The sequence below is a fragment of the Pollachius pollachius genome (assembly GCF_949987615.1).
Source record: "Pollachius pollachius genome assembly, chromosome: 9".
Classification (NCBI taxonomy): Eukaryota; Metazoa; Chordata; class Actinopteri; order Gadiformes; family Gadidae; genus Pollachius; species Pollachius pollachius.
In genome coordinates this window covers 23,859,623-23,872,122 of record NC_136942.1, presented here as the reverse complement: position 1 = coordinate 23,872,122, position 12,500 = coordinate 23,859,623, and the positions used below count along the sequence as shown (strand labels likewise).

General features: G+C 48.3%; 1 protein-coding gene across 1 annotated transcript in view; it reads left to right on the top strand.

Annotated features, from left to right (window-relative positions):
* The window catches only part of LOC307080743 (transcription factor Sox-6-like), a gene marked incomplete at its 3' end in the record, with an annotated part of 62,175 nt that overhangs the window by 48,540 nt on the left and 1,135 nt on the right, over positions 1–12,500 (top strand). Inside the window, exons 5-7 of the mRNA XM_079743608.1 lie at positions 5,504–5,593; positions 7,596–7,768; positions 9,591–9,659. Coding sequence (XP_079599734.1) covers positions 5,504–5,593; positions 7,596–7,768; positions 9,591–9,659 — 332 coding nt within the window. The remainder of the gene's footprint in view (positions 1–5,503; positions 5,594–7,595; positions 7,769–9,590; positions 9,660–12,500) is intronic.

Below are 12,500 nucleotides of genomic sequence, written 5' to 3'. Positions count from 1 at the left end.
TTCTCTTAGATAGTACTCTGGGGATAGCCCATTGAACTCTACTGAGTCCAACCCTCTCTTCTATAGTACTCTAGGGACAGCCCATTGAACTCTACTGAATTCAACCCTCTCTTCTATAGTACTCTAGGGACAGCCCATTGAACTCTAATTAATCCGAACCTCTCTTCTATAGTACTCTAGGGACAGCCCATTGAACTCTACTGAATCCAACCCTCTCTTCTATAGTACTCTAGGGACAGCCCATTGAACTCTACTGAATCCAACCCTCTCTTCTATAGTACTCTAGGGACAGCCCATTGAACTCTACTGAATCCAACCCTCTCTTCTATAGTACTCTAGGGACAGCCCATTGAACTCTACTGAATCCAACCCTCTCTTCTATAGTACTGCCAGGGAAATGACCACCATGGTGATTAAAGCGATTTAGGGAAGGCATTGGGAGAGAGATCAGGTGATGAAGGCAGATACTGGTAACTGTGAGTGTGTCCCAGTACAGTCTTTACTGGGAGTACCAACTGCGAGTACTGGGACTACAAGCTGGGAGTACTGGGAGTACAGTAGGATGGGGCATGCAGGCTTGGGGGAGAACTCACTAACCCCAACAAGCCTGCTGTGGTTAGTGGTTCCCTTGGTGGGACCCTTCCCTCCTCCTGAGGTTAGTGAACCCTCATGTTGGTCAAACCCTCATGTTGGCCAAACCCTCATGTTTGTCAAACCCTCGTGTTGGCCAAACCCTCATGTTGGTCAAACCCTCATGTTGGTCAAACCCTCATGTTGGTCAAACCCTCATGTTAGTCAAACCCTCATGTTGGTCAAACCCTCATGTTGGTCAAACCCTCCTGTTGGTCAAAACCTCATGTTGGTCAAACCCTCATGTTAGTCAAACCCTCATGTTGGTCAAACCCTCATGTTGGTCAAACCCTCATGTTGGTCAAACCCCTCATGTTGGTCAAACCCTCATGTTAGTCAAACCCTCATGTTGGTCAAACCCTCATGTTAGTCAAACCCTCATGTTGGCCAAACCCTCATGTTGGTCAAACCCTCATGTTGGTCAAACCCCTCATGTTGGTCAAACCCTCATGTTGGCCAAACCCTCATGTTGGTCAAACCCTCATCTTAGTCAAACCCTCATGTTGGCCAAACCCTCATGTTGGTCAAACCCTCATGTTGGTCAAACCCTCATGTTGGTCAAACCCTCATGTTGGTCAAACCCTTCATGTTGGTCAAACCCTCATGTTGGCCAAACCCTCATGTTGGTCAAACCCTCATCTTAGTCAAACCCTCATGTTGGCCAAACCCTCATGTTGGTCAAACCCTCATGTTGGTCAAACCCTCATGTTGGTCAAACCCTCATGTTGGTCAAACCCTTCATGTTGGTCAAACCCTCATGTTGGTCAAACCCTCATGTTGGTCAAACCCTCATGTTGGTCAAATCCTCATGTTGGTCAAACCCTCATGTTGGTCAAACCCTCATGTTGGTCAAACCCTCATGTTGGTCAAATCCTCATGTTGGTCAAACCCCTCATGTTGGCCAAACCCTCATGTTGGTCAAACCCTCATGTTGGTCAAACCCCTCATGTTGGTCAAATCCCTGTTTGTTTCGTTGGGGCTTTGATCTTTGCCTGCATGAGAATTATTGTTACCTTAAACAATTGGAAACAATTGTATTGTTTTATTTATCACATTTTAACAAAGCAGCAAAATAAAGAAAGAAATGCAATGTATTTAAACAGATTATAACTTAACAAAGCGAATCATAAGTTTTATGAGGAAAAGTCCAGATAACATTAAAGCATACAACGTATTGACAGTAGTGTTCTTTGATAGGACAAGGTTTCAAAATTAGATGAAAATAATGTGTCAGAAATAGACGCTTTGCTAACACGCAACCATGCTAACCATGCTAACCATGCTAACCCAGCTATTCTCTAATGGCTCCTCGACACAAAAACAGCTTATATCGCTATACTGTGTGTCTGGGTGTGTGTCTGTGTGTGTGTGTGTGTGTGGGTGTGAGAGAGAGAGAGAGAGAGAGAGAGAGAGAGAGAGAGTCTGTGTCTCGTGGCTGGCTCGTCTCATCATGTTTAGACATATGTTGAGTTTTATTTCACTGAGACATCAATCCTTCCAGCCAGCTGTAAGTTGCTTACTCTCCTGCTTCCCTCTCTCTCCCCCTCACCCCCCCTCTCTCTCCCCCTCACCCCCCCTCTCTCTCCCCTTATCTATCTCCCTCTCTCTTGCCAACTTTATTTATCTCTCTCTGACCCTCTCTCTCTCTCTCCCCTTTATCTATTGCTCCTCTCTCTTTGACCAAGCAATGCCTCTCTCTCATGATATATTTATACCTCAGTTATTAATTCATTATTGGATTAATTGTTCTTTCATCCATGTTATTCTTTCGTCCCTCCTACTTTTCTTTTGATTTTCCTTTTATACTATTGATGAAAACATTATCCTGACCATTAGCGTGCACTTGTTTGTGTCCATGTGTGTGTGTGTGTTTAGTCTAAGTGTTTAGTGTGTGTGTGTTTATTCTAAGTGTATAGTGTGTGTGTATTACACAGATAATAGTGTGTACTTAAGAGAGCAATTAAAAGTAGGAAATGAGTGTGTGTGTAATAGAGAGCAGGACAGAGAGAGGGGAGGGAGACCGACCTGGCATCACTCTTGGCAGTGTCTTCAGTTTGTTATGATTCCTGCCTGCCTCACACACACACACACACACACACACACACACACACACACACACACACACACACACACACACACACACACACACACACACAGTAGGTTACCTGTGGCTTATGTAAAACATCCCAAACAATGTGTCTTGGCAGCGTGTCTCAGGGACAGGTGATTCACTTGTTTACCCTAAAACACAAACTAGTTGGCCGCCGTAGTCGGATAATCATACACACTAACACACACACACACACACACACACACACTGACACACACACGCACAGACACACAAACACACACACACCAAAAGACTCACACATCGAAGAATACACACACACACTAACACCAACACACACACACACAAACAGTAACACGCATTCCCAGCTTCTCCTCTGTCCTTCTTTCACATTCTTTAAGTGCATTCACCGTTTCCTCCTTTTCACTTTGTCACTCTTTCCTTCTCTCTTTCCACATTACTTTCTTTGATTCCACCGGTCAGTCAACCGATGGGATTGCTTGCGGTCATTTATTGCTGAGCGTGAAAATGTTAAGACTATCTGGAGCTCACGTGATGAAAGTCAAGAGGATATAGGAGGCCGCGAAGATGCAATGCGGTCTTCATACCGCCATCTACAAGCCCTCCACCGAGACGGGGTGTTCACTCTCCCGCGGCTCTCTGCTGTACCCTGTTTCTCCCCCCTCTCCCCCTCTCCACCCACCTCCCCTCAGTCTGGGTGGGACTGAGGGGAGGGGACGTGTTGGGAGGCGGGGGGGAGAATTGTGGACGGAGAGGAATTTTTATCCACGCTCCAATCTAAACAGCACTTGATCCCGACACGCGGACGCATGTGGTCACCGGGACGCAGAGCCATCTAGGGTAAAACATCTCTGCTCCTCACCTCGGCCCCCCCCGCTCCTCCGCTCTATCACCACACCCTCCACTCTCTCCTGCTCTCCTTCTCTCCTCCACTAGCCTCCTCCTCTCCTTCGGTCCTTTCCCATCCTCTCCGTTTAGATGTTTATTGGTACACGGCCATAAATTGTGCATACAAGTATACATGTGAATGTACACTGACAGACGCACACACAGGCTCCCCATCGCTCGGTTGACTTATGAGTCACAGGGTTACAGGTTCTGTTTCCTCTCCTAAGTGCTGCCATAAATTCTGCTGCCTGATTCTGTTTTACACACAAATGCATATCATGCATCCGCCCTGCAAGGCTGCACAGAGCCCCTCAAACCTCAGCCTCCTCCTGGTCCAGGGGCCTCCTCCTGGTCCAGGGGCCTCCTCCTGGTCCAGGGGCCTCCTCCTGGTCCCGGGGCCTCCTCCTGGCCCCGGGGCCTCTCTAGACCTCCTCCTGGCCCCGGGGCCTCTCTAGACCTCCCCCTGGTCCCGGGGGCCTCCCCCTGGCCCCGGGGCCTCTCTAGACCTCCTCCTGGCCCCGGGGCCTCTCTAGACCTCCTGGTCATGACACCCTATCGGTGCTGGGTGGGTGCTGAAGATCCTTTGAGCTCGGGGGGGGGAAGGGGGGGTCGCCACCCTTTGTTTACGCTGAGCACCATGTGACCTGGCCCTGCATTAACTTATTTACAATAATCATAATCCGACTGTAAACACAGATCTTTAATGGACCTCATGAGGAAGTAGGGCTTGGGGCGGGGGGGTGACCACACAATGGGCTAACGCAGCACAGCCACTTAATATTAAGCCCTCACAATGTGGGCCACGCCGCCTATAGCTGCTGCTGTCAGCTCACAGACGCCACAAGTGGCCTATTGTCTGAGCGGACCCGATAAGGCGGGCCCTTAAGGGACGCGTTCTCCAGTGGGGCAAGAGGGCCCAAGAATGTCTTCTTTCACTTGTTGTAGTCGTTTTGGAAAATAATTGATAACTATGGCGAGCTCAGCCTCAGCTCGGGTGAGTGTGACCATGACACTATTCAAGACACACACACAGATACGCACACACACACATGCAGATGTACACATACACATGCACACACACACACACACACACACACACACACAGATGTACACCCACACACACACGCACGCACGCACGCACACACACACCCACACGCACACACACACAGATGTACACACACACGCACGCACGCACGCACACACACACACACACACACACACACACACACAGGCACACACACACACACAGATGTACAACACACACACACTCTCATGCACCAGCAGATGTACACACACACACACACGCACGAATGCAAAAACACACACATACACCCACGCAGATGTATACACACACACAGACACACATGCAGATGGGTGTGGGTAATACACAACTGATCTAATCACTCCATTGCACACTCGTAAACACAACACTGATTCTCTTAGACACGCAGACACACTCGCGTCCTGATCATCTTTTACAGTTGCAGGGCTGATTTTCAACAAAGGAAAGAACAGTTTCCCAGAAGTTTCCAGCCGCCTCAGAACAAACGGCAGCTTATTAATGTTCTGAAACCACGGGTCTGGGCCGGCCCCCCTCGGGCTAGAAGACACATTGTAAAGAGATGTTCGCCACAAGAAGAAAGGGACACTGCACAACAAAGGACACATTCTGCCTCCATCAGCTGACCCCTTTGCTTTTATTTTCCTCAGATATAGTCAGAGAGGAGTCTATTCTATGATTTAACAACCTGAACAAAGGCCATCTGCGCCTGGAACCCTGAGCACTAGGAATGGGTTGATTTCAACTTACACATTTCTCCATCTCTATGTCTCTATCCCTGATGTCCGCCTTCCTCTTGTCTTCATGTTGTTCTCCTGTGTCTCTCTATCGATCAGAGTCGGTGTGTGTCGAGGGGCTCCTCTCCAAGGACTGGAAAGATCACGTGGATCAGCTCAATGCCAGCAGACTCCTGGGAGAGGTCAAAGGTAAGACCTTCAATTCAAGCCACTCTATTTCCCTCACCAGGAAGTACCCGTGTGTTTAGGACTGCAGAGAGAGGAGACGGGAAATAGAGTGTATGGAACACTTTACTGTGTTATACCCTATACTCACGTTCAATTACATCTATTGTAGTGTGTGTGTGATTGTGCTTGTGTGTGTCTATAATCAATAATCCATTATTTAGAAAGAGTTATATAGCAAAGGAAGAAATGTACTGATGAAAGAGGGCAGAAGAATGTTGCAGCAGACATTCAAACACCATAGAAGGCTGTGAGATAATGGATGGAGCCATCGTGGACGGCAGGAGCCCCTGGCTGACCTGTGGTGGTGTGTGTTCATGTTTGTGCATTAGCAGCCATTCCACTTGCAGTTATTCATTTGTGCATACTCCTGCTTCCACGCAAAATTATCCAACTCCTTTGTAGAACTATTTTAGAGAGAGAGAGAGAGAGAGAGAGAGAGAGACAGACAGAGTGACAGAGATAGAGAGAGCGAGAGACAGAGAGAGACAGAGAGAGAGAGAGAGAGAGAGACAGAGAGAGACAGAGAGAGAGAGAGAGACAGACACAGAGCGACAGAGAGAGAGAGACAGAGAGAGGGAGACTGAGAAACGACGAGACAAAGAGACCAAGAGAGAGTGCTCAAATTAAAGGATTTATTTGAAAGTAATTGGGGATGGTTGTCTTGTTAACATATATCATCAATAAAGAATTCCAAACTTTGACTTATCTTATCTTAGACTTCAGGCAAGTCCAAGAGAGAGATTATCGTCAGCCTTTCACAACAGAAGGTAAACCATGAACGGGGGCTCCTGTGATACTGGTGGACAGGGCAGGGCTGGGGGTCCGGGGAGGTCAGAGGATAGGGTTGGTAGGGACGGGGAGGTCGGATAGGAGCAGAGGAGGAGAGGAGGCTGGATAGAATATGTTCTAGAAAACCAGTGATCGGGAGGTCATAGTGGGAACATGGAAGAAGAATGCAGGAATGAAAGAAGAGAAGAGGAGAATGTTTCCTTTGATGCAGGGCTGCTGAAGGCTAATTGTGTGTGTGTGTGTGTGTGTTTCTGGCAGTGAGGGGCCGGTATTGGGGCTCTTGTACAATAGGGACCCTGCAGAACTACAATGGAGACTCTGTTAGTATGCAGGTAGTGCTAGGGCCACCCTGCAATCTCCATATGTGGCCCCAGGGCTACACACACACACACACACACACACACACACACACACACACACATATATTCACACACACAAATACACACACACACACACGCACAAACATGGACACATTCACATAAAAAAGCAAGAGATACTTACGCGCACCCTCTGTGGAGTGTAACTTTACAAAAATACTAAGACGCAGACACACACACACACAGCCAACTTTGTGTGCATCCACCTTTTTTCACACACACAGAACTCCATTCAAACTTTCACCAACTCTACAAATGCCCAGACACACACACACACACACACACACACACACACACACACACACACACACACACACACACACACACACACACACACACACACACACACCAAATGACTAACAACAACGCTGACAAGCAAAGAATTATATCCACTTTACACTTTTCCTATTGTGGGATCCAAACAGGTTTAAGAACGGGTCCCGTACCCCAGAACACAAACTCGACTCAGAGGTTGGTTAGAGCATCAGCTGGGGAGAGGAGCTGAGGCCTAGGGATTAGACCCAGGATTACACGTTGCTTAATGAGAAATGAGAAAATGAGAAAATCTAAAACAACATATTGTTGAGCATCACTGAACAACATTTGATATATTTTTTTCATATTCCCAATTTGTTTCTCTGCCATTATTACATTCACACCTTCTATATTTAAAATAATACAGGCAATAGAAAGAATAAAGATACCACAAAACAATGTTCATCAAGTTAAAATGAAGTGAACCTCTCTGTCTCTCTCTCTCTCTCTCTCTCTCTCTCTCTCCCTCTCATTCCTGCCAGGCACACCAGAGTCACTGGAGGAGAAAGAGCACCAGCTCTCCACTATGATTGGTCAGTTGATCAGCCTTAGAGAACAGCTATTGGCTGCTCACGATGAGCAGAAGAAAATGGCAGACTCTCAAATGGAGAAGCAGAGGCAACAGATGGAGCTGGCCAGACAGCAACAAGAACAGGTAGGAATGGTGTGTGTGTGTGTTTGTGTGTGTGTGTGTGTGTGTGTGTGTGTGTGTGTGCGTGTGTAAGATTGTGTGTGTTTTGTGTTTCATTGTGCGCTAGTTCTGTAACAACTCAATGATGCATCATTTGAACGTTCTGAAGTTTGCTTCAGTTGGCGGGAGCCCAGACGATGGATACATAACAATCAGTCAGAGCATCAGTTCAAACATTAGGATTCACCAGAATCTCACCAACAAAGTGCATTCATCTACCATATAAGAATAATCTCATGACCATGCAGCAGCGATTTTGTCTGCTCAAGACCGAGTAACATCTCAGGATCACTTCTGGCTCTGCTTCAAACATTTTCTGAGTGCTGGATTTAGTTGATTTAGTATGTTTTAAAGTTTTTTACCATTTCGTGTGCTATTCAAAATCATCACTCTTTTATTATTCAAAGTTCTCTTCAGTACAAGGAATCGGCAAGTTCCCCCATGAAAAATGGGCATCCCTTAATCTACACATTTAATGTGCTGGAATCGCATTGAATCGTATTGGAGCCATTCAATCAATATGAGTATTGAATCATGCTTTAAAGGAGAGATGCATCACGCTAGTGCACACATATGTGTGTGTGTGTGTGTGTGTGTGTGTGTTTGTGTGTGCGTGAGAGTCTGTGTGTGACTGTGTGTGTATCTGTGTGTGTATGTGTGTGTGTGTGTGTGTGTGTGGGTGTGTGTGTGTGTGTGTGTGAGTCTGTGTGTGTGTGTGTGTGTGTGTGTGTGTGGGTGTGTGTGTGTGTGTGTGAGTCTGGGTGTGTGTGTGTGAGTCTGGGTGTGTGTGTGTGTGTGTTTGTGAGGCTGTGTGTGTATGAGTCTTTGTTTGTGTGTGTGAGTCTGTGTGTGTGTGTGTGTGTGTGTGTATGTGTGTGCGTGTGTGTGAGAGAGTCTCTGTGTGTATGTGTGCTTGTGTGTGTGAGTGTGTGTGTGTGTGCTTGTGTGTGGGTGTTTGTGTGTGTGTGCTAGTGTGTATGTTTGTGTGTGTGTGTGTGTGTGTGTGTGCTTGTGTGTGTGTGTATGTTTGTGTGTGTGTGTGTGTGTGTGTGTGTGTGTGTGTGTGTGTGTGTGTGTGTGTGTACAGATACATGCGTAAGGGAATCTCTCTGCAGCCCGCTGCTCTGCATGGTGCCTGACGTTTGGTCGGTGTGCTGCACAGAGCCATGTTTGGACAGGTCCTCATCACAGAAACACATTCCAGCTCTCAGTGGCCCTCGCAGGAGGGCCGAGCACCAGACGCCAGCCGGGCCGCCCCGCCCTGCCCAGACTTGATAGGCTGCAGGAGAGAGTTGCCCTGTGGCCCAAACCCCAGACCTCAGCCTTTAACACTATATGACATGTGGTCTCATTGCCCCGCCCCTTCTTCAGCAGTCCTTACACGCCGAACAGACACACTCAGAGGACAGCACGACACTGGGGGCAGTGGGCTGGGTGGTTCAGGAGGACCACTGCACCGTGCACTGAAGCACGGCTGGGTGCTGGAGGGAGGGAGGGGGGGGGAGGTATATCTCCAAGACTCCATTTAGAGAGAGCAGCAGCATGTCATCCCACCTCCTGTCCCCTGGCTGTGGTTCTTTCAACATTTGTTGCGTTTTTTTGATATGTTATTACGTGTGATTATTTACACGTGTCTATGTCATCAGAGGAGTTTTATTGAGACCGCGCTGATGTGTGTATTTTTTGCTGTACAATCGATTCCTGTGCTTAAGGGTTGTATCAACACAGTGTTAATCATGTGTGTGTGTGTGTGTGTGTGTGTGTGTGTGTGCGTCTGTCCATCCAGATTGCCAGGCAACAACAGCAGCTCCTGCAGCAGCAGCACAAGATCAACATCCTTCAACAGCAGATCCAGGTGTGCACGCACACACACACACACACACACACACACACACACACACACACACACACACACACACACACACACACACACACACACATTCTCTCTATCCTGGGTTTCCACGAGATTCATGTCCCAGCGTCCTTCAGATCTTCTCCGTCACTACTGAGTTATTTATGATTGTTAAGAGCCAATCATGTGAAGGGTCACAACCTTTCGCATTGTGCTTTGTCTACCATTTTGGGGTATGCACTCATAGACACAGACATAAATGATTACTTTGGTTCAAACAGTCACACAGTAATTGCCTGAGTTACGCTGGAATCATTCGCTTTACCATTCATCACTCTGTCAGTCAATATTCCAGTACCTCCCCCACTTCTGGTCACTATTTCTCTCTCTCTCTCTCTCTCTCTCTCTCTTGTTTGTTTGCTACGTATGTTTAGGTAGCTTGCTTAACCACCATGTCGTTCAGTAACAGTACTGTTTCTGTGTTTGGTTCAGTAACAGTACTGGTTCTGTGTTTGGTTCAGTAACAGTACTGGTTCTGTGTTTGGTTCAGTAACAGTACTGTTTCTGTGTTTGGTTCAGCAACAGTACTGGTTCTGTGTTTGGTTCAGTAACAGTACTGGTTCTGTGTTTGGTTCAGTAACAGTACTGGTTCTGTGTTTGGTTCAGCAACAGTACTGGTTCTGTGTTTGGTTCAGTAACAGTACTGGTTCTGTGTTTGGTTCAGCAACAGTACTGGTTCTGTGTTTGGTTCAGCAACAGTACTGGTTCTGTGTTTGGTTCAGTAACAGTACTGGTTCTGTGTTTGGTTCAGTAACAGTACTGGTTCTGTGTTTGGTTCAGCAACAGTACTGGTTCTGTGTTTGGTTCAGTAACAGTACTGGTTCTGTGTTTGGTTCAGCAACAGTACTGGTTCTGTGTTTGGTTCAGCAACAGTACTGGTTCTGTGTTTGGTTCAGTAACAGTACTGGTTCTGTGTTTGGTTCAGTAACAGTACTGGTTCTGTGTTTGGTTCAGCAACAGTACTGGTTCTGTGTTTGGTTCAGTAACAGTACTGGTTCTGTGTTTGGTTCAGTAACAGTACTGGTTCTGTGTATGGTTCAGTAACAGTACTGGTTCTGTGTTTGGTTCAGCAACAGTACTGGTTCTGTGTTTGGTTCAGCAACAGTACTGGTTCTGTGTTTGGTTCAGTAACAGTACTGGTTCTGCAGTCCCTCCGTGTTCTGCTGAAGGCAGCCTTAGCCTCCTAGCGAGCGCCTGTGGTTCTTGTTTTATTCCAGCTCTGTTTACAAGGCCTCACCCCCGCCTTCACCTCCACGCTCTCTTTATAAAGCGGGCCCTGACTTCATTAGTGGCCGGGCCCCAGGGGAGGCCTGGCCCCTGGAAAGAGCTGCTTAGATCCTCTGCATGCTGTGAGGCCTGGCTACCTAGTGCGTCGCGTGGGGGTGGAGATGAAGGTCTTAGCGTGTGGCAGCTAGCGGCGGCGGCTCATCAACCTGCTACAGCTCGGGTTCCACAGCTGTCACTCATTACAGTCATAAATAGAGACCTTTAACGGCCTCTCGGAGGCCAGAGTGTACAGAACACAGTGCAGCGCTGCAGCGTCAACCCACGCATTGTGTGAGGTGTTGCTGTAGGGCGCGGCCCCTAGCCTATTACGTATATTTACTATTTACTGGTCGTTTATCGGACCCTCTTTCCAAAGGGTGTTCTGTTGTGCACACATGTCATTGATAGCAGGAAAAGGCAAAAGTATTTTGCTCAAGGGTGCCACCGGGTTGACTTCAGACATTTTGGCTTCAAACCCACAGACTTTTGTCAGGGAGCTAAACATCTGAACCCCGGACACGGGGAGGTTAAGAGCGGTCGGTAGTGGAGGGGGGCTCCAGTGGAGGGGGGCTCAGTGGAGTCCAGCATAGGGGCAGTGCAGAGGCCTCAAAGTCTGGGGCTGTCTCCGCTGCGGCGGGGGGCAGCCCGGCGTGTTTGCGCTGGGTCGGATGTGCGCCGGCCGGCCTTAACAACGCTGGCGAGCGCCAGGCGGGTCTGGTTCCACTTATCAGATCCAGACTCTCGTCAGACCCACAGGCAGAGCAGCAGAGCAGCAGAGGGGCGCTACTGTTTGGACCGGAGCATGGAAGCTGGAGGCAGCACCAAGGCCTTCTACAGGACAGTGTTGGGGCTGTCAGCAGGAGTTAAAGGCCTTCTACAGGACAGTGTTGGGGCTGTCAGCAGGAGTTAAAGGCCTTCTACAGGACAGTGTTGGGGCTGTCAGCAGGAGTTAAAGGCCTTCTACAGGACAGTGTTGGGGCTGTCTCCAGCAGGAGTTAAAGGCCTTCTACAGGACAGTGTTGGGGCTGTCTCCAGCAGGAGTTAAAGGCCTTCTACAGGACAGTGTTGGGGCTGTCTTCAGCAGGAGTTAAAGGCCTTCTACAGGACAGTGTATGGGCTGTCAGCAGGAGTTAAAGGCCTTCTACAGGACAGTGTTGGGGCTGTCAGCAGGAGTTAAAGGCCTTCTACAGGACAGTGTTGGGGCTGTCTCCAGCAGGAGTTAAAGGCCTTCTACAGGACAGTGTTGGGGCTGTCAGCAGGAGTTAAAGGCCTTCTACAGGACAGTGTTGGGGCTGTCAGCAGGAGTTAAAGGCCTTCTACAGGACAGTGTTGGGGCTGTCTCCAGCAGGAGTTAAAGGCCTTCTACAGGACAGTGTTGGGGCTGTCAGCAGGAGTTAAAGGCCTTCTACAGGACAGTGTTGGGGCTGTCTCCAGCAGGAGTTAAAGGCCTTCTACAGGACAGTGTTGGGGCTGTCAGCAGGAGTTAAAGGCCTTCTACAGGACAGTGTTGGGGCTGTC